Genomic DNA, 25299 nt, shown 5'->3' with positions numbered 1-25299 from the left:
TTAACAAATTCAAAGTCTAAATTAAAAAACATATATCAATCCAAAAGTATCACTTAACAACCACAAAATATAAATAAATGACATAAGTTCACAACTCACTCTACAAAACATAAATTTGGAGTTTTCATATTTAACACCAAAGAGTCAAAGTTGTCTCATATGAATATTATACTTTTCTACCAAATCCTATCTTCAGACAGTACTCCAAGATTACACAAATGTCACTGAGATTACACACGAATGTTACGGAATCAAAAGATGTAATCTAAGTATGTCTTGGAAGTATGTGCCTTGAAAAGGGTTGAAAAAGAATTGAAAAGATGGGTCACTTTGTAATTGATTTTTAAGTTTTTAAGTTTTTTTAAAAAAAAAAATATGTGTATAAACCAGCCAGTTTAGTAAAATACCGGCCGGTTCACCGGTTTTAATATTTGGCCTGTTCAACACCTGTACCGTACCGGTTAGGGGCCCGGTTTTCCGGTTGAACCGGCCGGTACGAAACAGTTTTTATAACTATGAGAAAAAAGAATAATATTTAAGAGTATAAAATTTAGAAGATGATAGATAAATTAATGATAATGTAAAAATAATTTTTATTTTTATTTTAAAACTATAATTAATAATGGGAAACAAATAATTATATAATATTACTAAAAATATTTAACTATTTTGACATTTTATCTCTAAAAACCCTAAATTGCAGGAACTTTAAAAATAGACACATGAAAAGTTTGAGAGACAAAGTAAAGGTTTTCTAAAGTCATTCATTCCCTTCCAAACCCCACTCCCAAATAAAACCTTAAGGGTTAGTTTGGTAGTTGGATTTTGAAAGGGAAGGCTTGAGAGTCATCTCACAAGTGTATTCCATACTCCCAAACCTTCCCTTTCCATTCCTTCCCCTCCAAAATTCAACCCTAAGTTAAACCAATATAGCAACTAAGATTTTGGCATTTTTCATGGCTAAATTTTGACACGGGAAATATTTCAGAAGTACTGTATTTGAAATGAACAGGAAGAGTAAATAAGGAAGTCTTCATTAACTTCATTATGGTTCCAAAAAAAACTTTAATATAATTATTAATTATATATATGATTTCAAACGCTTATACCTAAAGATAAATAGGATTTAACAATCGAGAATGCTAATAATCAAGTATCTTCAAAATTATAAAATTTATCAAATAACAAAATCCATTTTCATCAAAATCGTCAAATTATAACTGGAAAGGAATTGTTGAACAACACAAATTGACAGTTAGAAGAAAAATTTAACAACCCTACTCAAAACTGGAATGTCCAAAACAAAGCAGCAAATGAGTTGAAGTTTATCATATAAACTTGTTCCAGCAAGACCTACAAGTCTTAGAATTTGCTTAGGCACGAGGAGGAGCTCCAACACCGGCGGGGCGAGGTGCTTGGCCAGGCTGACCAGGCTGACCAGGCCTTGGTGCATCATCCTGAAAAGAGAACCAAATAAATTCATCAAACACTAGCAACCATGATTCGGTTATAGAATAAAGGATCAATATCTACTAAATTACAATCAACCATGAAAAATAATTTCATGGCAGAGAATAAAAGTTAGTAAGATAAATATTGACCATTCTTAAACCATAAAACAGAATCATTGTAAAACGAAATTTGCATGAGGTGTTTTGAAACAAAAATAATTATTTCTCTACAAAAATATACTTGAGCTTACTAGACCAGCTTCAGAGATAATCTCAGCAAGTCTGAAGAGCAAAAGCATTCGATTTATGAGTAGTATAACACCTCTCATGCCATACAATTGTGGCAGGGAGGTTGCCTGAATTACAACTCAATAGTTACATCTTAGTTTCTCACCCACACCCTTGGGCAGACATTAGAAAAACCCTATAAACAATTGCATGTTTTCACTAACTACATTGGAGAAAAAACATACCACAAACTATTTGAAACACATACTGATCATACCAGTAACACATAGGAGCAAGGACAATGACAGCATAAAAATAATTAATAATCATACTCAAATAGCACAAGAGAAATAAAAAAACCAAAATGGTAAAATTGGCAGCTTACCCTGCGCCTGATGAAGCGCTGTGGAGGGTCTCTCTTCCTCCTATCAGTGCGAGAACGAACCCTCACAACATGAGAGTGAATAGCACAGGAAACACAGTAGTGCAACTTCACATACAGCTTTGGAAGTGCATATTCTACAATAATGAATAACAAAATCAAATAACGTAATAATTTCTTAATAAAAGAGAGTCCCACAAGAAAAAAGGTATGGAATATTACGTTCATAGACACAAGCCTCCTGAACATCTCTGACTGCAGCCTGCTCAACAATGTTCCTCACCACAAACCTCTTGATGGATTTGTCCTTTTATTTTTCACCAAAATTGCAAACTCAATCTCAAATACCAAAGCTAATCTATAACTTCATGAAGAAGAAAAAAACAAATTGCGGCAAAAAAAGAGATAAACAACATTCACTCGCAAAAGTTATGGATAAAAACAAGCTGCATAAAAAGCAATAGCAACAGAATGTGATGTGAAATATTTCCCCACCAATTCATACATCCAATTCACACCAATACTTAATTTCCATTACCCCTTTCTTCAAATCCCATTCTTTCCCCATCACAAAACCATACCGAAAAACAAAATACTTCAATCAATTAAGTTTAATTTAGTTTATAAATCATACTGAAAAACGAGCCGTTTCATCATAGATACAATCGTAAACTATCACTTAACTTACAAATCCTTCAGTTAATTTCAATTTTATTTAAATAAATCATCATCTCTTTACAAAAAAATTGCAAGTATTAGTCATATACAAAAATTGAATGAAAAAATATGAGAAAAAGTGAAATACCTTAGGACAGCATTTGCCACAGTTGGAGCAGCGAATGAATTTGACATGGCCACGACCATGCTTGTTGCGCCCACCATTTCTGCGCTTGAATGTCTGCAAAGAGATTAAGTGAGAATAAGAGAGAGTGTGTGAGAAGGAAAAAGGAAGAGAATTAAAGGATAATCCACGATAGAGTAAAGATCGAATCGAACCATTGTTGCAGATCTCAAAGTAAGGTAACGGCGTTCTGAAGCTGCTACTTTTGAGATGAGGTTCAGAAAATTAGGGTTTTTCTTGCTTTTATATCTCGCCGTTTGCGTTGAAGGTATATTTCTATAATTCTCTACAAGTTTTCGTTTTTACGTTTCTTACCCTACTATTCTTGTTATTCACTTGTTATGCAATTTGTTTTTTACATTTTATGCTGATACCTCCAAGTTTTTTAATTGACGATTTTGATCCTTCTAGATTTTTTTCGGTATGATTATGGTGATACATAGAAGATAAGTTATTATTTTAAAAGTCTAATTGATTCTAGTCAATTCTCGAATTATTGAAAATCGTTTTCCAAAGACAAATTTAATTAAATATATTTGAAAATAATTTACATTCAATAGGATCTAGGTAATAAGATTGGGGCATTCTTTGAGATTGATAATAGTGACGTAATGAGAGGTAGATATGAGAGAATGTTCAACTTTTTTTTTATCTCCGCAATGATCACACTTATTCTACTCTTATAGCAGTCCTGGACTTGTATTTTTTTTATTTATAAAATAGTACTTTTAGTTATTTAATTTTTCATGGTTAGCATTTTTGGTCTTCTTTGGTTTACAAATTTTGACCCAAACTTTCTATATCTTAAACAATGTTAATTTTTCCATGACACTTTCCTTCAATAATCAACTAACACCTTTTGAAGCTTCTCCTCCACAAGAAACACAACATTGACATAGTTAATATATATAATACATGACACAAGTACACATCAATATATAGAAATAATATAAAAAATTAATTTTTCTTTTGATAATGAGCTTCACATAAAAATACAAAGAGGTATCACTATATAATGTAAACATTTTGTTTCTACACAAAAAAGATCACAATACAATTTTCATTTTTAATCTGTCTAAAACTTTGTACTCTTGATTATCATTGAAAAATATAACATCTTGTTCAGATTGGTAAAGTTAGCAAATATAAAATTAAGTGATAAAAAATCATGTTAAACTATGTTGTTGGGATAGATTAAATTTTTAGATCATTCTTACTATTGAAAAATAAGCTAAAAATTTAAACTATGTTTAGCAACCAAATGAAATTATAAACTCAGATTTCTTTTTTTTTTAAAATAAGCCAAAAGTAGAAGTTCCAAAATTATGGGTTAGTTTATTTTTGTTAGTTTATTTTTTCAATTCTTTTACTTCCCATTTTATCTCATCATAACCTTATCTTTCTCCTCTTTTTTACTCTTATACCAAACACCATAACTCTTGGCATCATCACTATAGCTTATTAAAACTTTTGTATCAAACTTAACATTTGTGTATTATTTATTTCATGAATAATGTAATTCAACTTTATCAACTTTTGTTTATTTATGTCTCGTGTTTTTTAATATTGATATTAGTTCTTATGTTGTATTTTACTTTAATATATATTTTTAGCATTTGTTATATAGTATTAAATATTTAAAAACTTATAGTAAAAATATGTATAATGGTAAATATTAAAAAATGTATATTTAAAAAAATAGCCTAAAAGTAATCAAAATAATTATAATATAAACAAATAACTACATACCCTATTCTGTAATTTACTATGTAAAACATAATCTTTCTATCTTACTAAAACAAACTAGATTAATATCCAGTTTTCAGCAGAGATACCCAAACATAAATATATTATAACCATAACATATTATCTCACAATTTATATACTAAAACTAAAAACATAATTTATACTAAACTCATTCTATATATCTCATTTTACTTTAAATTATTTATCCAATCTTTTCACTTCTTTAAAGATCTAAAAAATGAGACTAGTATTGAAAAGTTTTCCAAATCAATAATGACTAAATGTGTTTAGTTTATTCAAGTGTCACATTGGATATGCGAGGAGGAGTAAAATAATTTATAAATAGAAAATGCACATGAAACTAATATCTCAAGGTTTTGGTTCAAGATGTGGTGTTTCATTTATGACTCTCCATTCTTCCCATACCTCAATGACAATGGAACTCCCCGGTGGTTGGAGGCTCCTCGGTCGCAGTCTGGTCCAACAATTGGTATCATATGACTCTTAACCCAAGTGCCAAATTTGAGGTGGAAAAGTTCGATGGAACTGATAATTTCGGATTGTGGCAAAGGATGGTTAAGGATGTGTTGGCTCAACAAGGTCTATCAAAGGTGTTGCGTGAAAATAAACTAGATGATATGGGTCAACTAGATTGGGAAGAGTTGAAGGAGAAGGCTGTGGATACCACACGGCTCTATCTATCAAATGAGGTGATGTATCATGTTATGGTTTTGACGTCACCAACAGAGGTATGAGAGACATTAGAGAAGTAGATCATGTCCAAGTCTCTAACAAATAAGCTATATTTGAAATAGAGACTATATGGCTTGAAGATGTAGGATGGTGCTGATTTGCAACAACATCTTAACAATTTTAATCAAGTGATCAATGACTTGTAGAAACTTGATGTGAAGGTTGATGATGAGGACAAAACAATAATATTAATGTGTTCTTTGCCAAATTCCTATGAACACTTGATGGCAACATTGACGTACGGGAAAGACTCTGCACTTCTATCTCACACTCAAAGAAGAAAAAATGTAGGAGAAGAGGAAACACGGTAGAGGAGGTTCTATCAAAGGGAAAAGAACAAATTCCAAGGGCAGAACACCAGTAGAGTGCTAGAAGTGCAAACAGACTAGGCATTACAAAAAAAGATTGTCTTAATGAATGGAGTCCTAGCAAGTCGGTGGAGAAAGATAGAATATTTATATCTACATATATTGCACATAAAGATGACTGGTTACAACAATGAAGTTGATCTACTATCTATATCATCAAATCATAGTGTAGATGAGTGGATACTTGATACTCGATGTTCCCACTACATGACGCCAAACCGAGAATGGCTCACCACATATAGGGCAATCAATTTTGGTTTCGTGTATCTCGGAAATAATAAAGCATATGTAATTATTGGCATGGAAGAAATCAAAATTATGATGGACGATGGTGTAGTGAAGACATTATGTGAAGTTAAACACATACCAGATTTGAAGAAGAATTTGATTTCTTTAGGGGCATTACAAGCCAAAGGATTTAGCTATAGAGCTGATGGTGTCAGTGATATTCTTCGAGTAGGCAAAAGTGTTCTAACTATGATGAATGATAAGTGGACTATTGGGAACATTTGCGAGCTGTTAGGGAGAACAATTGTAGGTGAAGTTGTTGAAGAGATTTTAGTAGATTCAGATCATGATATCATAAAATTATGGCACATGCGTTTGGATATATTAGTGTGTGTGGCATGATAGAATTATGAAAAATAGGATTGTTGAGGGGAGTTAGCAAATGCAAGTTCGATTTGTGCAAATTTTAACACCATGAATTTTTGATGTGTATATTTTAAGTATTTATTTTTTTAACAAAACTTAATTTTAGAAATTAATCGGTAATGAATTAGGCTAAACTGTAGTTGAGTGTTAGTCTTTTTTTGTGAATTTCTATTGTATGGTAAAATTTCGTAATTTTATGTGACAGAAAGTTTTTGGACTGTTGTCAAACCCAAATTTGCTTGAATTCGGCCCAAAAATGTGTTTTTGAGTTCCGTAGCTTGAAATCGAATTACAATTGCGCCATTGGCCTCGAAATATTATTTCAAGTCAAGATAGACATCAATTTTGTCCAAAACGCATTTCTAAATATTTTTCACTCCGAATTCGAATTTCCAAAATTCTAACCGTGATTGGAAGATTTTATATCGAACCGAGTATTAACCGACAATACTCAGGCATGGTCTCATCGCGAATGTTTCACTGAAGAAACTACCTGATTTTCCCGAGTGAAACTTGTGTGGCAAGCAAGTGAAAATACTAATATTTTACACTAAATTCCTTAAACCCTTCATTTACATTGATGCCGTTATTCTTTGAAAACCCTTAGCTTGCCTCTTTAAACCTGAATAAATCCCTCTTAAAATGGCCATTTAGTTTTGAAACCCTTGACTTTCCCCCCTTAATCAAATTTATTCTACTTAGAGAGTCATTCAAGTTAGAGAAACCTTTGACATCACATTCTCTTCTTCATTTGGCTATCAAGAACTTCAAGGTAAACCTCATCCTTTTTGTTCTTAATCTCTTAGAAATCTAACCGTTATTTGTTTACGAAATTTTAGTATGATGTTCATGTGCATGTTACGAACGTTTTCAACCGTCAAAATTTTCTAAAAACCTTCCTATCTCTTGTTGTACGCAAGAACGCGAAAAATGAGTTTTTGTGAATTTACAAATCGTTGTTTTGAAACCATGAAATATTGTTGTTCATGGGACTGTTTAAGTGTTTAAAATATATGCATGTGTTGATGTTGATGAAAAGAGATGATGATGAAACCAAAGATGTTTGATTTAAAATGACGTGTTGACCATGAGATCAATCATTGTAAAAATGTGTTGAAATGATCATGAACCGATAGGAATCGGGAACGAGACTTTTGGAGGATAAATGATGGTTCGAGAATATAAGTCTTGAACCGGATGGATGAGAGTCTCACATGCTCTCAAAAAATATTAAAACGATGTCTATGTCGTAGAGTTAATAAGTGAACAATTTAACTTGCGAATCACTGATTTGTGTTTTGTGTTTAGTTTTGAGGCGTTCAAAGTCAGACAACCAATCCATTCACATGAAGGAGCTCAACTGCGCTACTTCCCAAGGTAAGAGAGAACACATCGTGACATAGTGGTGTCCGAATATGACACCCGGATCTCCCAACTACCTCAAAATTTGGGAGTTATTTCTGTTTTTGTTAGAAACTCGTACTTAACCAAATGATTTCATGTTTGGATTAAGTACAGATGTTTCCTTAGGTTGTATGCCCCTAGAATAGTATAAAATATCAAGTCTCGTGGTTGTTATCCATGAAGGAACACCACTCGAGAAACTAAAACGTGTAGGGATCGAAAATAACAGTAGTATTCAATTTGGTGTCCCAAAAGGTTGAGAGATTGGTCCTAGCCACTAGTCCAGCCATGCCTGGGCGAGCTAGACATGCCTGTCCACTGGACCAACCACACCTAGGCGAGCCAAACACGCTAGGCCACTGGACCAGACACGCCTGGGTGACGCAGCTTCACCTGGGCAACCCAACCACGCTTGGGCGAGGGTCAGGCAGCATCAATGGCTTGTTCTAGACGGTTTTGGCACCCGAGCGACAATCCCTCACCTGGGCGAGACCTAGAGGGTGATTTTGACTAGTTTTTGGTGGATTTTTAACTTGAGCAACAGTCCCCTCACTCGAGCGAGAACCATACAGGAAATTGAGTATGTTTTAATGAATTGGTCGCTTGAGCGACAGTCTCTCACTTGGGCGGAAGACATACATAAATTGTGATTGTTTTTTATTGGTTTATTGCTTAAGCAGTAGCCCTAGCTTGGGTGTGAAGTGTATGTACACTTGGGAGATATCGTGGCTCATATGATTGAGTCAGGTGCCCAAATCGATAAACGTATACTGCTACTTTTGTTCTTGCGCCTTATTCGGGTAAGGATTCCGAAGAGGATGTCATGAGCAAGGCTATGCCTAAAAAGATTACATGCTACTACACAGAGAGGTTGTCTGACCGTAAGAGGCTTGGCCATGTGGTTCTCTAGGGTAAGTCAGCGATGGTTCGTAGTAGTAGGGATGTTATTCCTATGTTACGTGATAACATAAGACCGGGTCCCACAAGAAGCATTCCTTTGGGAGATATCTTAGGATGAGGCGATCGATATAAAGAATAATTAAAATATTTAATCGACTAACTTCGGTTAGTATGCATACTCATTATGAATAACGAAGTAAGGGAGAGGAAATTTACGGGAGATGAACAAGCTCCGCGATGTTGAGAGGGACAATGATGGCGGTGATTCGTCAACAATGTCTTGAGGGAGAGTCTAGGTGAGACGAGTCCCCTGTATTACTGGATGATGTATTCTGTTGGATCAGACAGTTCTCACAACGCAAACTAGACAATCTCTGACAACCCCTCTTTGCAATCAGGATAAATGAGAGGGATGCCCAGAAAGTGTTTGATACGACATCGTCCTGTAATGGACAGTTCTTTGGAACCGATCAATCATATATCATTGCAAGGAATTTATTTTTGGTGCGATCAAATCGGCTTATTATAGGACTTGTACTTTTGGTTATTTCTGAATAGTATATTGGGAGGATATTAGTGTAAGGATGGATGAAATAAGCATATCATGCATGGATTGAGAGTGTGAATATTGATCCTCATGATTCGAGTTATAACATCATTTCATCATTGTGCATTATATCGGTGATCTATATTGTGTATATCATACGTATATGTCTGGATGTGATATTCCGTGTAATTCCATGCCATCGATGAATTATATTAATTAGATGTCCTACTCTCTCTTCTTTTCTTTTCTTTCTGCTTGTCTTCGGTTCGCATTCTTGTTTAGATGGACCGTACGGCGAGGATTCAGAGCTACTGATTCTCGATGTCCCAGGAGGGGACATGGAGTAGTGATGGACATAGATACACCTACACATGCCCTTGTGCCTTAGAGCTGGAGATGGTTTGTGATGGCTCTACGATAGGCTTCCCTTCACAACATGCAGACTTGGAGGCTTCTTTCACCTTACGTGCTCAGAGATTTGCACCTACAACATCATCCATTCAGTCTGTGATTCCTCACGGACCCACTGATGTTGGAACTTCTACCAGGAGATGGAGTAGAGACGATTTGCCCGATTCCCCAGTGGGGAAGAGAGCTGATATATGGACGTTTCCCGATCTCCAGGCAGATGCAGGAGTGATAAGAAAGTCACAGGGTTCGTCTAACAACCCGAAAGAGGAGCTTGAAGCCGGAGAGGAAGACTATATGGAGTTAATTTGTATAGAGGACTCCATTGAGGTGGTGGATCTCTCTTCTGATTCTGAGATGGAGGAGCATCCTAGCGAGTGACCTAGTACACCCACTAACCCTGAAGCTAGTCATTAGTAGTCATTTCCATTTCTCGTTGCGATTGAGGCATGTATCTGCGTAGAGTATTTTAGTTGTTTTGAATAAACCAGACTATTGTATATATTTTTAGTTTGGACCAAGATGTATTCTATTTTGCTTTTATATAAACGCTTTCAATCAATTTCAATAAAGGATCATTCCACGAACTATTGTTGTCTTTTCGCATTTTAGGTTACTTAATGTGATGTCCCAAAAAGGAATTAAATGTAAATGAAGAGTTTTACATTACAAAAACAATTACCCATTTTTGGATTGTTGGAGTAATTTTTCGGGGCATTACACAAATATTGTGTGATTGGGAAACAAACATAAGTTAGTTTCAAGGCTGACCAACACAGGACTCGATGCATTCTAAACTATGTCCACACTGATGTATGTTGACCCACTCAGGAACCATCCCTAGGAGGTTCGAGATATTTTTTTGATGACTTTTCTTGCAAGGTCTGGGTATATTTTCTGAAGCATAAGTCAGAATTTTTTGCCAAGTTCAAGGTTTGGAAGGCAAAAGTAGAGAACCAGGCTGATAGAAAAATCAAATACTTGAGGTCAGACAATGGTATGATGTACAAAGACTCACAGTTTCAAAAATTCTCCCGAGGAACATGACATTCATATGCACTTTTCATTGAAGAAGACTCCTTAGCAGAATGATGTTGTAGAGATGATGAGTAGAACTCTTACAGAGAGGGCCAAATGTATAAAACTGAATGCTGAACTTTCCAAAGGATTTTGGGCAGATGCATTTAGTATGACATGATATGTCATCAATAGATCACTGCAGGCTTCATTAGATTGTAAAGTTGTAGAAGAAGTATGGACATGTAACCCAGTCAATTATAATATGTTACACATATTTGGTTGTCCTGCTTATATACATGTACCCAGTGATGAAGAATTTAAACTTGAACCAAGTCAAAGAGATGTATCTTCGTTGGATATATCAAAGGTGTGAAAGGGTTCAAGTTCTAGGATCCAGTTTCCAGAAAGGTGGTGTTGAGCAGAGATGCAATGTTTGATGAAGATTTCATAGTGAAATAATCAGTTTTGAAGTCCAGGCCAAATGGAAAGACTTTGGGATTAAATATAATTCCAATGAGCAATAAAACGGTTCAAGTAAATAAAGGCAAGGAACCATGCACTAGTTCAAGTCAAGAACATGATGATTCTTAGGCGGTGAGTTCAGGTGTGCAAGAGTATCTACTTGCTAGAGACAGGGATATGCGTCTTATCAAACCTCGAGATAGATACGGATTTGATGATAGGCCTTCAGTTGCTCTCCATATTAGTTTAGGAGATCTATGTAGCTTTGAAGAGGCTATAAACAACTAGGAGAAAGAGCAATGGTGCCATGATGGAGGAGATGAAGTCTCTTCAAAAGAACCAAACTTAGGAGCTTATCCCATTGCTTCTAGACAAGCGTGCATTTGGGTACATGTGAGTGTACAAGAGAAAGCCAACAATATTAGAAAAAGAAGGGAAAAAGTTCAAGGCTCGTCTTGTAGCAAAAGGGTATTCACAACATAAGGGGATCGACTACAATGAGATTTTCTCCCCATTTGTGAGACACATTTCTATCAGGGCAGTGCTTGCCTTGGTAGCCAGCCAAGATATGCACTTAGAACAGATAGATGTGAAGACTGCTTTTCTCCATGATGAATTAGAGGAGAAAATTCACATGATACAACCAGAAGGGTCTAATGCAGCTGGACATAGTCACTTGGTTTACAAGTTGAAGAAATCTCTATATGGGTTGAAGCAATCTCCCAGATAGTGGTATCAGAGTCGATGGTTCGGCTGAGACAAGTGGACTTAAGGGGGAGTAGACCATAAAGTGTGTGGTAGCCACACTTGATCGGGAGATTGTTGAGTTTATTCAAGTGTGAAGTCTCACATTGGATATGCAGTGAAGAATGAAATAGTTTATAAGTAGAAAAGACACATGAAATTAGTGCCTTAAGATTTTGGTTCAAAACATGATGTCTCATTTGTGACTTTCTACTCTTCCTATACCCCGATATTATATATATTAAAGTCATATTTTACTTTTTTTTAACAGATAAAAATAATAAACACATGATACATCTTAATCTTATGACAACATATATGCTCCAAAGATAAAGAAGATGTGTTTTAATGCTTCATAGCTAACATGATGAAGTAGTTGAAGATTGGATAAGTGTCACTTTCTCATGTTGGGTTATTTTAAGATTGAATCTTTGACATTGGGATTTAGTGAAATTTTACACAATTAAATCAACATCTTCTTATTGAATATTTCTTTAACTCAATCAAAATGATAAAATTGTCCGGCTGTGAAAACATTTTTTTCATAATAATTTTATTTTTTGAAATATCATGAAAATATATGACATAGACGACAACTTCAAAATATTTTCACAATGAGATAAATGGCAACTTCATAAATGTGTTTTCCTCTTCTACTTCGACATCTATTATATATATATATATTTTATAATAAATAGAAATATTATTACTTGCAATATATAATCAACTCTTAAAATAATTCAATATTTGACCATGTCATAAATAACTACACATTCATCAATTCTTAACATGTCATTTTGCAAAATTTGAATGAGAAACAAGTTTAACCATACAATACCATTTTGACTGGTAATTTTTTATTTTGGCCAGGTTAAAAACTATTATTATTTTAAATTTTTATAGGAACAGATAAATTCATCTAGTTTCTATCTTATCTTATTATATACATGTTTTTTAATTGTTAGCATGCTTTTATTAATGGGAAAAGGTTGCTATATCAAAATGGATCAACTCCTTTTTTTATATTACCATGGACTTCCTTAATCTTTTCATAAGGAATTAGTTTTTTTTTAGACTCTGTCTCTCCCAGAGTCTGTTGCTCATAGGAGTAAACATTCAACCTTTTAATATTTTTGGGGATTTAAAGGAACCTTACATCACTAAATCAATAGTTTGTTGGTCAATGGACTCCTTTTTTTAGAGTAAACACTCATTTCAGTCTCTCATATTTTTCGACCTAAATAATTTGATCCATAAATATTAAATTTCGACCTAAATAATTCCTGGCACACGGCTGTTTTTCTCTAAAAATATAATGATATTCCCGCAATTAAACACGCATAAATATTAAATATAATGCTGATAAAAATCAATCTCATGCTAGGAGTATCATTATACTGCTCCAAGTTCTTAGTATTAATACATAAATAGTCTTCTCTTATTAAATAACAAGGATAGCCTAATGAAGGTCTTATCTGTCACATCACAACATTTTATTCCAACTCCAACCGTGCTTCAATCTTGTCATCTCAAGCATTGCTTTAAGACTGGGAGCTTTCTGCCTCATACACTTCACTGGCATATTTCCAGTTAATAACTTTCCATATGTTCTTCAAATAGTCTGGTCTCACATTCTTGTACTGTAATAAGAAAAACAAATGCATGCTTAAGAAGATCTTTTGAAAACTGATGTGCACATTATGTTTTGTCTTCTTTCTCATTGCCAACTAGTAGCAAGATATCAGTTTCAACATTGATAAGCTAGTTGACTAGCTTATAAGTCTATAGTCTATACTTATAAACTCGGGGCTTATTTTATTTTACACCTATCACATCACCTAGCTTATAAGTTAACCTTCCCAAACAGTTCTATTTCTCAGCTAGCTTATAAGCTCCCAATTTTTATAAGTTAATCTTCCCAAACAGATCTATTTAATCAGCTAGCTTATTTATAAGCTCCCAATTTTCCACTCCGCTTAAGCTTCCAGCTACTTTATAAGCTCCCAGTCCCAACTAAGTTACAAATTTTAAGCTAGCTTATTATAAGCTAGAGGGAAGGAGAAATCGGGAATCTCAGAAAAAATCCAACTTTCTTATGGGAGCATATCTGCTGTCCAACAAGTTGTGTCACTGCATGTACATCAGCATGTGATTGGTTGAAAAAATATATTGAAGTTAAAAAATTAATAATTAACTATTTTTCTGACAAATCACAATTAATGGTACATGTAATGACACAAATTGTGGGACAGAAGATGTGTACCCTTTCTTACCTAGACAAATGGGATTCAGGGGGAAAACGAATATGTCATCAATGATATCAGCCAGACTTGTTTAGCAACATAAGAAAATGAGGATGACATTTTTTGTTAGGTGGGCAAAGTTTTGAAATTTCAAATCATTTACTAAACTTGATAACACTACATTTTGTTTTTTCATCACTACAGCAATGACACTGTTACTGACTCACTGGTCAACCATCAAGTTCAGAATTTTACCTGCAAATAGTATGCATGCTCCCAAACATCTATACCAAGCAATGGAACCAAATTTGCTCCCTTAGTAACCAGTGGATCCTGCAAAACATGTATTCAAAATACATCTAAAAATTAACTAACAAGAAGCATTCAGTATGTAATGAGAATGAGGATAAAAATAGTTTATAGAAGCTTAAAATGAATAGCAAGAGAAAAATGAAAAAGAGAAATGAAAAAACTACCAACACACATCTTTTCTACTCTCCAGTTTCCTGCCATAGAAATCTTTCTATCCATAAACACCATTCAACCTTTTTATAAAAATTTATGGTGGTCGGTAGGGAGGGACTTCACCCAAATTCTTTTAACTAAAGTAGTAAGAACCCAATTCCAAATAAGAAAAAAAAGTATAGCATCATAACAACCAATTTAAAAAGTGAGCAATACTATAACGAGTTAACGCCAAAATATCATTAAACCTATAAAAAATCTTAGACCAAAAAATAAACCTGAAACAGTGTTGTTCTATTTAGAGCTTAGCCCATTATTTGTGATAACAAACTAGTAAACTAAAAGAACCAGAATAAGCTATATTGACTGCTGAATCTCATTGATTTAGTTTTAATATAAGGTATATAGACAACTGGATCTTGAATGGTGTGACAATAAATACAACTTTAATACAGAATTAACTAAAACCCAGAACAAGTGGCCAAGCCAAGAAATATAGTACATTTTGTATTTTAATAACATTTTTGTGTGCCCTATGGGCTATGGCTGATCAGTGTTCCTTCTTGGATCGTGTTCAAAAGGGGAAAGGGGTGTTGGTGGTGGAAGGTGAAGATGGGGCAGTTTACCTGATTTCCAGTGGTTTCAACTACAAGCCTCTTCAACTCTTTGTCCAGACCAAGCCACTGGCAAAGCAGTACAAATTGATTAGAGTGAAACATGGCACTTCAAATAATGAGCTAGGCATTGAGCTCAAATGACACACAAGGACATAAGACAATCAATGCTGGAAATTTCAGAATCTGCTCAACTTACCACCCATCCAGACCCCTGAAGGGCTGCACCTTCCACATTAACCTTTTGTATCAATGCTTCCAAGGAGCCAAAATGAGTGTCAATGGCCCATCCCAGGGAACCATGGGGTGGTTCACCACCTCCTTCCTGCACAAGGCGTGAAGTATAATGTATTAGGTAAAGGTAGCACCAAAGACCAAAGACAAAACCACATTCCATAAAATGAAGTTGAGGCACAAACTTACCCTAACAGGAGTAAGATTTTTCCAGAAAATAGAATGGTTGATATGACCTGCAGTGAATGATTATTTAAAATTAAATATACGAACTAAATTAAACATTAAAAGCATGGAAAATATTACTTTGGTCCTTCTTTGAAAAGCTTGTTTTTTTGTGGTAACCAAGGGTATCCCCTTACCCTTTGAGCTATGGGTAAGGAACTATCCAGAAACCCACTATTCATTCTTATCCAACAGCCCATCCTAGTACTCCTATTTCCAAGCAAAATGACAATAATAAAACTTAAGAATTGAAAAAAAAGTAAAATACAAAATTCTTTAGATGAACATCTAATTTTTCTACGAATCCTAAAATACAATATGTTAGGTTCACTATCACTGCCATTATGCCAAAATCACAAGAATGTGTGAAGCATATTCTTAATAGAATATGAACTTATCGAATTTAACCATTTGTTTAGGCTTAAAAAACCATTCTAAAAGCTTGTGTTTAGGCATTTTTTTCTTTCTTTTAAAGTACCTTTTTGATAAAGAAAAAAAACATTTTTGAGATTGACATACTTCTTTGGTTAGGTTTTTACTAAAAAGGCTTATTTGAAGAAGAAAAAAACTGAAAATAAGCTCTTAGAAGAACACAGCTTCTCACAAAAAAGCTTTTGGAAAAACACTTTTTCAAGCCTAAGAACTTGAGCCCTTAGTTATTCCAGAAATGTGATTTTTTTTAGTAGCTAAAGATATAGCTTCTCATAAAAGCCGAATTTCATCTTCTATTCTTTAGTAAAAGTCCACGCAAACAACCACAAAAATGCAAAAAAGTGATTTTGATCGAAAAAATAAATAAACAAATATATAAAAAAAAGCCTATACAGATGAGTTATTATCAACAAAGGTCAACTAACTTAACATCCACATTAACCCAAATTAACCTCCGATTATTCCCTATCCATAAAATAATTCAGCTTACACGAACAAATCAGGCACACATCAATCTTTCAGCTAATTAACCAAAAATAAAAAAGCCTTTATCATCCACGTTAATCTAAATTAGGCTTCAATTACTGCATATTCCATGAATAAATCAAGAACACACCCCAATTTCTCAGCTAACAAACCAAAACACACACACACACACAAATGAATAAAAATTGAAAGAAAAATAAGATAAAAAGGGAAAATATAACCTCCGCCATTGAACTTAATCGCACTCTGTAACTTAACAGCGGTAGATGCATCGCCCTTAGAAAGAGCAACATCGAGCTGCTCAATGGCCTTGTTATAATTGGTGACGTAAGCTTGATGATGCTTCTGATGGTGGAGCTGCATGATTTCGCCGCTGATTGCGGGTTCCAGTGCGCCATAGTCGTAAGAGAGATCGGGAAGCGTGAAGGTTTGAAGTCCACGGGAATGAGATGCGATGATGGAAGAGGAAGCTAGGGTTTTTCTGCTGAATAGAACTCGCGCAGCCATGGTAGAATATTGGAGATGATTTCGATTAGTGTTAGTGTTGTTGGGATAATATGCTTTTTTTCTAGTTCAGTGATTTTATTGTGCAACAAAATCGATTACCGCACCATACAGGACACGACAACTGGTACTTTTAGTTTATACTTTTTTTTTGTTATCAGTGTAATCTCTAATATTGTGGGTGTAAAGTTACTTTCACTGGTATTAATTATATTTGATTGAGTCGATAATTCATGGTTAAATATAGTAAGGAAAATGTTAATAGTGCTTACATTTTTTCCTAAAACTAATATATTTATCTTTAGTCATATTTAAAAAATTCCCTAAAACTAATATATTTATCTTTAATTTTCAAAAAAAATAAAATAATTGGTAATAAACTTTTATCTAATATATAACCTAAATTCTGATAAAGTATATGTTGGTAAATTTATAGAAAAAATGGTTGGAGATTTGTGAATAATAATGGATCCATTTTATTTTTTCTTGTTCATATAAGAATTTCTTGATTGAATGTAACATTTATGTATTATCAGTGTAAAAAGTTATATATGATCAATATATTATTCATCACTCATTCTATTATTTATATTTAGAAGTAAAACACTAATAAAATATGAATGATATAATAATAATAATATAAAAAACTGTGTTACTGTATATATTTTTTTCTCATCTTTTTCATTGAAATTATTCTCACTTTATAACAAATATGTTTAAACTAGTGTAAATAAAGTTTACTCATAATTAATTTCAACCATTTATTATAGTCTCCATCGAAATTTTGAATATAGTATCTATCTTCTTTTTCTTCCCCTCTTACCCTCACCCCTTTTCTCATTTTTTTCTCATTTCTCACATTTTCTCACCTCATGACGAGATCATTGATCCATCTAGCGGATATATTTAGTGAAATAAAGTCTTGAATATTGTTGATATATATGACTCTTTCAAAAATTCACTAAACTTTATCTATGGTGATTTGTGAGTATTGTTTTATTGTTTTGTCTATGGTGCTTACTTTTCAATTAAATTAAATATTAACGGGATAATGATTGAATAGTTGTCCATCGCCATAGTCCATAAGGTGAAAAGAAATGAAAGATAGCAATGGACAGTGAAGAAGAAAATTAGAGATTTGGATTAAAGAAATGGAAGGAGAAAAAATAGGCAGAGAATATTCAAAATTTCTTCCATTGATAATATTACACTACAAAACAACGAGAGAGAAATATATACACAGTATAAAAGTTTTTAAACTTATTATATTATTTATATTTAATTATCATTACAAATAATATAAATATTTAAATGTAGTAATCGTGTATAAAATTTTAAATTAATATATATAAAATAAGGTGTAATTGCATTCTTCAGCTGCTTGATTTTATTCAGAAAACAAGACACGGGTTAAGCTGATATTGTTCTATATAAAATGTAACATGATGTGAAAATATAACCAGGAAATATCTGATACTACTATGAGCCATATTTAGTGGCCAATAGAATTTCTACATGACCATGTACTTGTTCCTCATTAACATTACTTGTTGCCAAAGGATTCCCAAAATGCTAAACTAATTCAACATGGATTATGGGTATTACCCCTCTATAAGGCCTATATAACTGTTCTTCACAATGTTTAAACAAACCCCATAAGCACATTGCTTAGTCTTTGTCTTCGATCCATGCTTGAGGCTTTTGTCCTACGGTATCAGTTGCGACTGTACTTCCATTTTCGACATTAAGGAGAGGATCGGATTCAACTTCCTTCGCCTAGAAACATTTAGATAAAATGGGGTTACGAAATGTACTTGTCGTATATAATGGTGATGATGCCAGGTTTCAGATATGCATAGTATGTATTTTAATTAGCTATGTACCAAAATAGATTCCAAAAATCAATTGTTTAATTCATAATAATAATCAATTTTATGTTTAGATGATTGCTGAAAAACAATTTTAAGATAGCCTTTTTGTTTGTGTTGTGTAAAAAATCACTTTTCTACATTGTTTAGTTAGTTTGTAAGTGGTGAAATGGGAAAAATGTGATTGGTTTCAACATAACATAACAAACTTTTAAATAAGCTTCAATCTTCCCACTTCTCTATAAATCACTTATTTGTAATTTAATTAGGTTCTGCCAAACATGCCAGATTATACACTAAATAACTTATTTTAAAAGGCTGTTTATGTGGACCAAACATGCTCTTAGTTGGGTAAAAACAAACCTGTGATGCTTGTGCTGCAGCTTCAGTAGCTTTTTGCTGATTCTCAAGAGTGCAATAGTAAGAATATAGAATCACCCCAATCATGGCTATCAAAATACCAAGTATGTTTCTCCAGCTGAATGGGTCTCGAAGTAAAACATAACCGAATGTCAATACAAGGCATGTCTTCAGGTGTCCAAGAACCTGATAGGTGACCGGAGATGTCTTCCCGATAACAAGAAATGTACTAAAGTTAACAGAGATGGAGATGAGGCAGGAAAGAACAATGAAAAACTGCAAAGCAAAAAGAAACAATTGAGAACACATTAAAAACAGAGTTAGAGCGAAGAAAAGAATCCGAAGAAGTGTTTTTGACTCTCACCGTCACTTGTGTTGTATATTTGAAAGTAAATACATTAAGGTTGGTCAAAGATTTATCTAGAAATGGACCACTTATAAACAGGATTCCTGCTTGGTATGGACAGGATTGATACAGAAGCTGGGTGGAAGAAACCTTAAACTTCTTCTGGATAGTATTTGTCATCTGAAAGTAGCTAATTAAGGATAAAACAGCCAAAGCAAAAGAAGATGATCGGCCAAGAAGAAAAAATCAGACAACCGTCATCCTAAAGTTTTCATTTGCAATAAAAAATATATATTTCTTCCAATTATATATCTTCAAGTGTCTTACAGGACAGTCCCTGGATAAAGAAAATCAACTCGCCCAAAGACGCTTCCACGCTAAAATGTAGGTCCGGCATGTAAAAACTTGCACATTTTACATGAGAGAACCTAAAAAGCAGAAAAGTAGGAACAACATAGTTCCTCTACTAGCCCATGTACGATAGAGCAGAAGGTTATCCTCCATGTTCCAGAGGGCAAATATTATATAACATTTCTTCCCAATAGTTAGAAGCACAATCCTCTTCAAGAACCATTATATAGAAATATAGCATATAATCTATGCCACAGTGCAATAAGTACAAAGTTTGTAGTCCCAGGATATATCATCTTATTCAATTTCTCACAAAACTATATCTCACAGTCATGCGAAAAAAATCATAGGTGCATATATAAATGGAAATATTTTGAAGGATACAATCTGAGCAACACATGTTGTAATCACCGCTAGCAAAGATAAGCAAGATCCCAGAGCATTGAGCTGCAAATCAGTAATAGTTGCAATCCCAACACCAAGAAGGAGGACAGCTAGAGCAAATTGAATACTTTTACTGCAATGACAATGAAAAGAGAACATTAATATAGTTCAATTTTTTTGGTATAGGCAGCTACACTCAAACGGTAAAATAAAGCATGATTATTGGATATAATATAATGATAGTTCATATCAAAGAAGTGAGCTAGAGAGAGAGAGGAAAGATCATAAAGAAAAAGGGGGAACACAAAACATGTAGGGAAATGAAACAATTATACCATTGACCTTTAAATAATTTATTATAAGACATTGCTAGCGGGAAGTCAACATTCACCCCACTCGGTGCCTAGCATGTGGCCAAGGCAAAAGGGGGCAACGATGGGCAACATTCTACCAGGCTTGGTGGTCATTGTATTATATTTGAAATTTATATTGACACTTGACATCCCGTCATAAAATTAGAATATTGATAGGAAGATAAATGGAACCTGAATCTCTTTGCAAGAAAAAGGGTCTCCAACATTACAGTACAAGGAATGATTGCCAGCTTAGTCATCTGAATACAGATATAATAGAGATGTTCTGAGTCAGCAATGATGAAATTAAAACATGACAAAAACAGATCCATAACAAACAATCATACCTGATAGAATCCAACAGAATTGAACCCGAGACTCAAATTTAGAAGCCCAATTGAGATTCCATTTAAAATCCCAAATCCCATAACAGCTTTTTGCTCAAAAGGCTTGTGCTCAAAGAATCTCATTTTAAGTGCCACATGAAGGGAACAAAATGTGACAAGCAGATGCCAGCTTGTCAAAGTTGTAGCTGCATGAGTACAAAAGGAAATGTTTAAAAAAAATCTCACTCAAACAATACACTTGAATGTAAACAGGTGCAAATGCCAAGGAAATAACACAAAGGCATCATCAGCATACACCATACTTCACACGTGATAAATTTACCTAATTACCCTCCTCATGGATAGGGCTGAAAATTAGAAAATAAATTTGTGAATAATGCTATGAGCTCTCTAATGATTTCTGTTATCTTTACCTTTAGTCATTTTCAATAACTGAACCGATAATTATATTCTTCAAGAGGCAAACTAATATAATAGACACATTATTTAATGGCTGTATTGATCTCGGGAAGGAAGACAGAATCCTTAACTACATAGCGAATAAGACATTAATTTATACTTCCAAAGAGCTAATACTTAATTTAGAGAAAGAAAGGATATCGACAAAGCGATGTCATTCCGATGAAAAGTATATATGAAAAATAATTTCCAAAAACAAAGGCAAATGCAAAATCATAAAACATGAGAAATCAAATATCCAATTAATGTTGATAGAAAAAAATCCAATCTCCAATTAGTACTTCTAGTTTTGCCAGCTGTTGAAAATGATTGTTCATCAAGAGTGAAAACGAAAACATTTCATTTTCCTCCACCTTATCATGCTATTTTTGTGCCAAGCAAGTGTAAAGTGATATTCATTTAAAATTTTCCACCTAAATCCTAAATAAGCAAACTTTGCCTAGATCACTAGTACAGTATAGCAGAAGGCCAAAAGCTGCACAAAACTGAAGTGTGCACATAATTATTGATTGTATTTTCTATATAATAGGTTGGTTAATTTCTTTATAATTCAATTCATTCAACCAATGATTACTTTCTTTATAATTCAATTCATTCAATCAATGAAATACACAATCTCTTTCTTGTTCTTTGATTTCTAATAATAATCAGATTTACCATAGCAGCAAGTGCAATGGAGCAACTTCCAACTTCAAACAAAAGTTACCGAAGGGAAAAGGGGGGAGGAGGTTTCAAAATCTTCAATTCTAAAAGCATTGATGAATCGCACACCGGTGTTTTAAATCACACTCCACACCCGCGATTAGGCCACAATATTCGGTTCATAAAACACTCATTGAACACTGCACACAGTACAAGGCAATGTTTATAAACACTAGTTAAACAGTTATGTTAGTAAACATAAGTAGACAAGTGGAAAACAAAAGAAATGAAACCGACAAAATACAAAACAGTAGAAAAGAAAAACACAAACTTTGCAACAATAGAAAGGGGGAACAAATTTGTTTGTAAGAATACCAAAAATGAAACGCAGTGAGCTCATCAGTGCCTTATTGCAAATCACAATAGACACTGATGACACCACAGATAGAGTCAACGCTCCAATAGTTCCAAGTTGAAAACGTTCTCCCTCACCCATCTTAACTCCAATACCTGAAAAAAATGAAAAACCCAACATAAAAAGACCCAACTTTGAAAACGTTAGAAAATGAATGAAAAAACAGACAAATTACAATAACAAGACACTGAAAAGCATGATAAGAGCAGAAGAAGCCTAACCCAGAAAATAAAAATAAGAACTTTACCCGAAAAGACAGAAAAGGGTGAAGAGTTGAAGAGTGAAACTCCAAAGTGAGCAAATGGGGTTTATGAAATGGGTGTAAAGAAGGGAAATTTATATCGGAAGGTACAAAAAGAGTAAGAAATAGAAATGGGACCAAACGATAATCGGTTAAAGATTAAAAAAAAGAAGGAATGAATTGCGTTTAAAGTTATACAAATCGGGTTATAACATTAAAATAATTTCATAAAAAACTCTAACATTATATTTGTATTATTTCTATTTAGAATAATTGAAAATGAATCACTAATGATGTGATGATGTAGTCATATCTTAAATAAACTCTAACATTAAATGTTAAGTATTATTGTGAAATGTGATGAAGATTAAGATTTTTTTGGTATTACTAATAATATTTTTATCTTTTAGTAATGAATTAATTATAAGTGTGTAATTCATTCTTTCAATAAGTATTATTTTCAGAATCAAATTCTTAATCTTTATATAATCCTAAAAATTTGATAGGATCTTATATTATTGGATCAATATCATGTTAGTAGATGTATATTAAGATGAAGACAGTGAGTGATGTCGACACAAGTTGAGGAGTATGACAGAGGAAATAATGGAATTATGGTAATATTTTTATATTCATATCAATTAAGATGACAACACACCTAAGCTTATCTGCTTTGGTCCATAGTTATTGTAATCAATTTTTATCTGTTTTAAAAGAAAAAATCGACTGGTATTTAAGTGTGTTAAAAAATTATTACTGCTTATTTAATATTTGTTTATGATTAAGTATATTTACTATCATGGAAAATGTTTTAACATTTAACTCACACAAGAGAAAAGAAGGAGTTGTGTAATAATAAATTATTCTTCATAAGGATGCATAATAACGCATCCCACAATACGTTTTTATTTATTTATAAAAACTCCATTGTGGGTGATTCTGATGTTCTTATTTGATTTGAGAAAGATTCTCTCATGTTAAAAAATGTGATGCTTAAGAATGCAGTCATGTTAAATATGTAATATGGAGTGCTTAATACCAGTAACAATCTTATTTTGTTCAAGTAAGATTGTCTTTTGTGAATAGGCGGATAATGGGGTTTGTTGGTAATGTTTACTGGTACTCATACACAAACTTATTTATGTGTACTGGTGTGGGAGCGAGTATCTATAAGTTTCAAACTAGTTTTTGAATCTAATTATTACATGAATCATATGTATGTATGTAATTAATTTTTCCCTATAGTTAAATTACTAAAAATCAATGTGAAATAATAATTAAATAGATCATATAATATAAAAAAAGTATTGCTCTAGTAGTATAAAGTCCCACTGTATTTCTAAGATGATCAAAATCTTAACAAATCTCCCAACACTTATTTTAAGATACTTTAATATATATAAAACATTATTTTAAAAATAATGAATATATTACCAATACGATATTAGTTCGTCACACATAAATTATAATTGTCAATATGAGATGCATACATTTTTGTGGTAACCGATTGTGACATTTTTGTATCAATACTCTTGTTAATTATCCCAAAAATAAAATAATCATTTTAATGAAAAAATAATTATTTAGTATAATTATTCACACTACATTTAATGCAATAATTTTTGTAAAACATTTTACAACAGTTATTATCATTACTTTTACCAACTTTTATGGGTTTACTTATGGTAATAACTAGTAGGATATCCATGCATTGACATAGGTGATAATGTATTTTGCATGAATTTATTTAAGAATAAATATTCATTTTAGTCCTCATGTTTTTTAACATTATCAGTTTGGCCCTCAAATTTTGAAAAACTTAAAATGGTTTCCAAATTTTTTAAATATGAGTCAAATTATTCATTTTTAGCATGTTTATAACACCCAATAGAGACTAATTTGACTCACATTTAAAATTGTTAGAGACTATTTTATATTTTCAATTTTTGAGGGAAGAAACTGGTAATATTGAAAACATGGGGAACCGAAATGAATATTTAGTCTTTATTTAAATAATGAAAACATAATTTGTTAATGAAAATTTTATTAAGAGTTACCTTATTAGAGATGATGTTTATGCATTTGATTATTGATGTAAAGTTGTTGACCAATGAGATGGTGTTGAACTTATTATATTATACAAATAAAGAATTAGTATGAAGAAAAGTCCGGAAGACAATGTAAAATAAGTTGTAGAATACTTATGATGCATGTATCAATAAATTAGTTGGTATTTTTAGTGGTTAATCATCCTTATCATGCATGTATAAATATCTTCAATCATTTTTCTCTTTGAACTCTTAAAATAACTACGTACAACTGAACATATATGAACACGGGTCTAGGTAAATATAATCTCACATTTCAGTGACATTCAATCTTCCATCATTACATAATCCTTCAGATAGTCTGGCTTAAATTC

General features: G+C 32.9%; 3 protein-coding genes across 5 annotated transcripts; all 3 read right to left on the bottom strand.

Moving 5' to 3' along the window:
- Positions 1 to 1168: 1168 nt before the first annotated feature.
- On the bottom strand, positions 1169 to 3192 carry LOC109337682 (40S ribosomal protein S26-3-like). 2 transcript variants are annotated; one of them, XM_019574706.1, is made up of 6 exons: positions 3058 to 3192; positions 2867 to 2959; positions 2284 to 2368; positions 2065 to 2198; positions 1339 to 1457; positions 1174 to 1287 (listed from the first exon to the last, which is right to left on the bottom strand). In XM_019574706.1, exons 1-5 carry the CDS (start codon positions 3058 to 3060, stop codon positions 1374 to 1376), a joined length of 399 nt encoding a protein of 132 aa, XP_019430251.1. In that variant the 5' UTR covers positions 3061 to 3192; the 3' UTR covers positions 1174 to 1287; positions 1339 to 1373. The 2 variants fall into 2 exon arrangements, with proteins under 2 accessions (XP_019430250.1, XP_019430251.1); XM_019574705.1 differs by having other exon boundaries at positions 1169 to 1457.
- Positions 3193 to 13238: 10046 nt separating this feature from the next.
- LOC109337681 (superoxide dismutase [Mn], mitochondrial) lies at positions 13239 to 17207 on the bottom strand. The gene is made up of 6 exons (XM_019574704.1): positions 16829 to 17207; positions 15654 to 15700; positions 15430 to 15555; positions 15243 to 15299; positions 14407 to 14484; positions 13239 to 13548 (listed from the first exon to the last, which is right to left on the bottom strand). The coding sequence occupies exons 1-6, from the start codon at positions 17112 to 17114 to the stop codon at positions 13450 to 13452; spliced, it is 693 nt and encodes a 230-aa protein (XP_019430249.1). The 5' UTR covers positions 17115 to 17207; the 3' UTR covers positions 13239 to 13449.
- A 1329-nt stretch (positions 17208 to 18536) lies between these two features.
- Positions 18537 to 23089, bottom strand: LOC109337685 (uncharacterized membrane protein At1g06890-like). Of its 2 annotated transcripts, none has more exons than XM_019574710.1 (8): positions 22858 to 23089; positions 22597 to 22731; positions 21121 to 21305; positions 20966 to 21033; positions 20421 to 20553; positions 19704 to 19865; positions 19343 to 19615; positions 18537 to 18887 (listed from the first exon to the last, which is right to left on the bottom strand). In XM_019574710.1, exons 2-8 carry the CDS (start codon positions 22715 to 22717, stop codon positions 18780 to 18782), a joined length of 1050 nt encoding a protein of 349 aa, XP_019430255.1. In that variant the 5' UTR covers positions 22718 to 22731; positions 22858 to 23089; the 3' UTR covers positions 18537 to 18779. The 2 variants fall into 2 exon arrangements, with proteins under 2 accessions (XP_019430255.1, XP_019430254.1); XM_019574709.1 differs by having other exon boundaries at positions 22884 to 23089.
- Positions 23090 to 25299: the final 2210 nt, after the last annotated feature.

The sequence above is a fragment of the Lupinus angustifolius genome, unplaced genomic scaffold (genome assembly GCF_001865875.1).
Source record: "Lupinus angustifolius cultivar Tanjil unplaced genomic scaffold, LupAngTanjil_v1.0 Scaffold_9_143, whole genome shotgun sequence".
In the NCBI taxonomy this organism is placed as follows: Eukaryota; Viridiplantae; Streptophyta; class Magnoliopsida; order Fabales; family Fabaceae; genus Lupinus; species Lupinus angustifolius.
The sequence above is the reverse complement of the archived record's forward strand: the minus strand, read 5'-3'. Positions and strand labels throughout refer to the sequence as shown.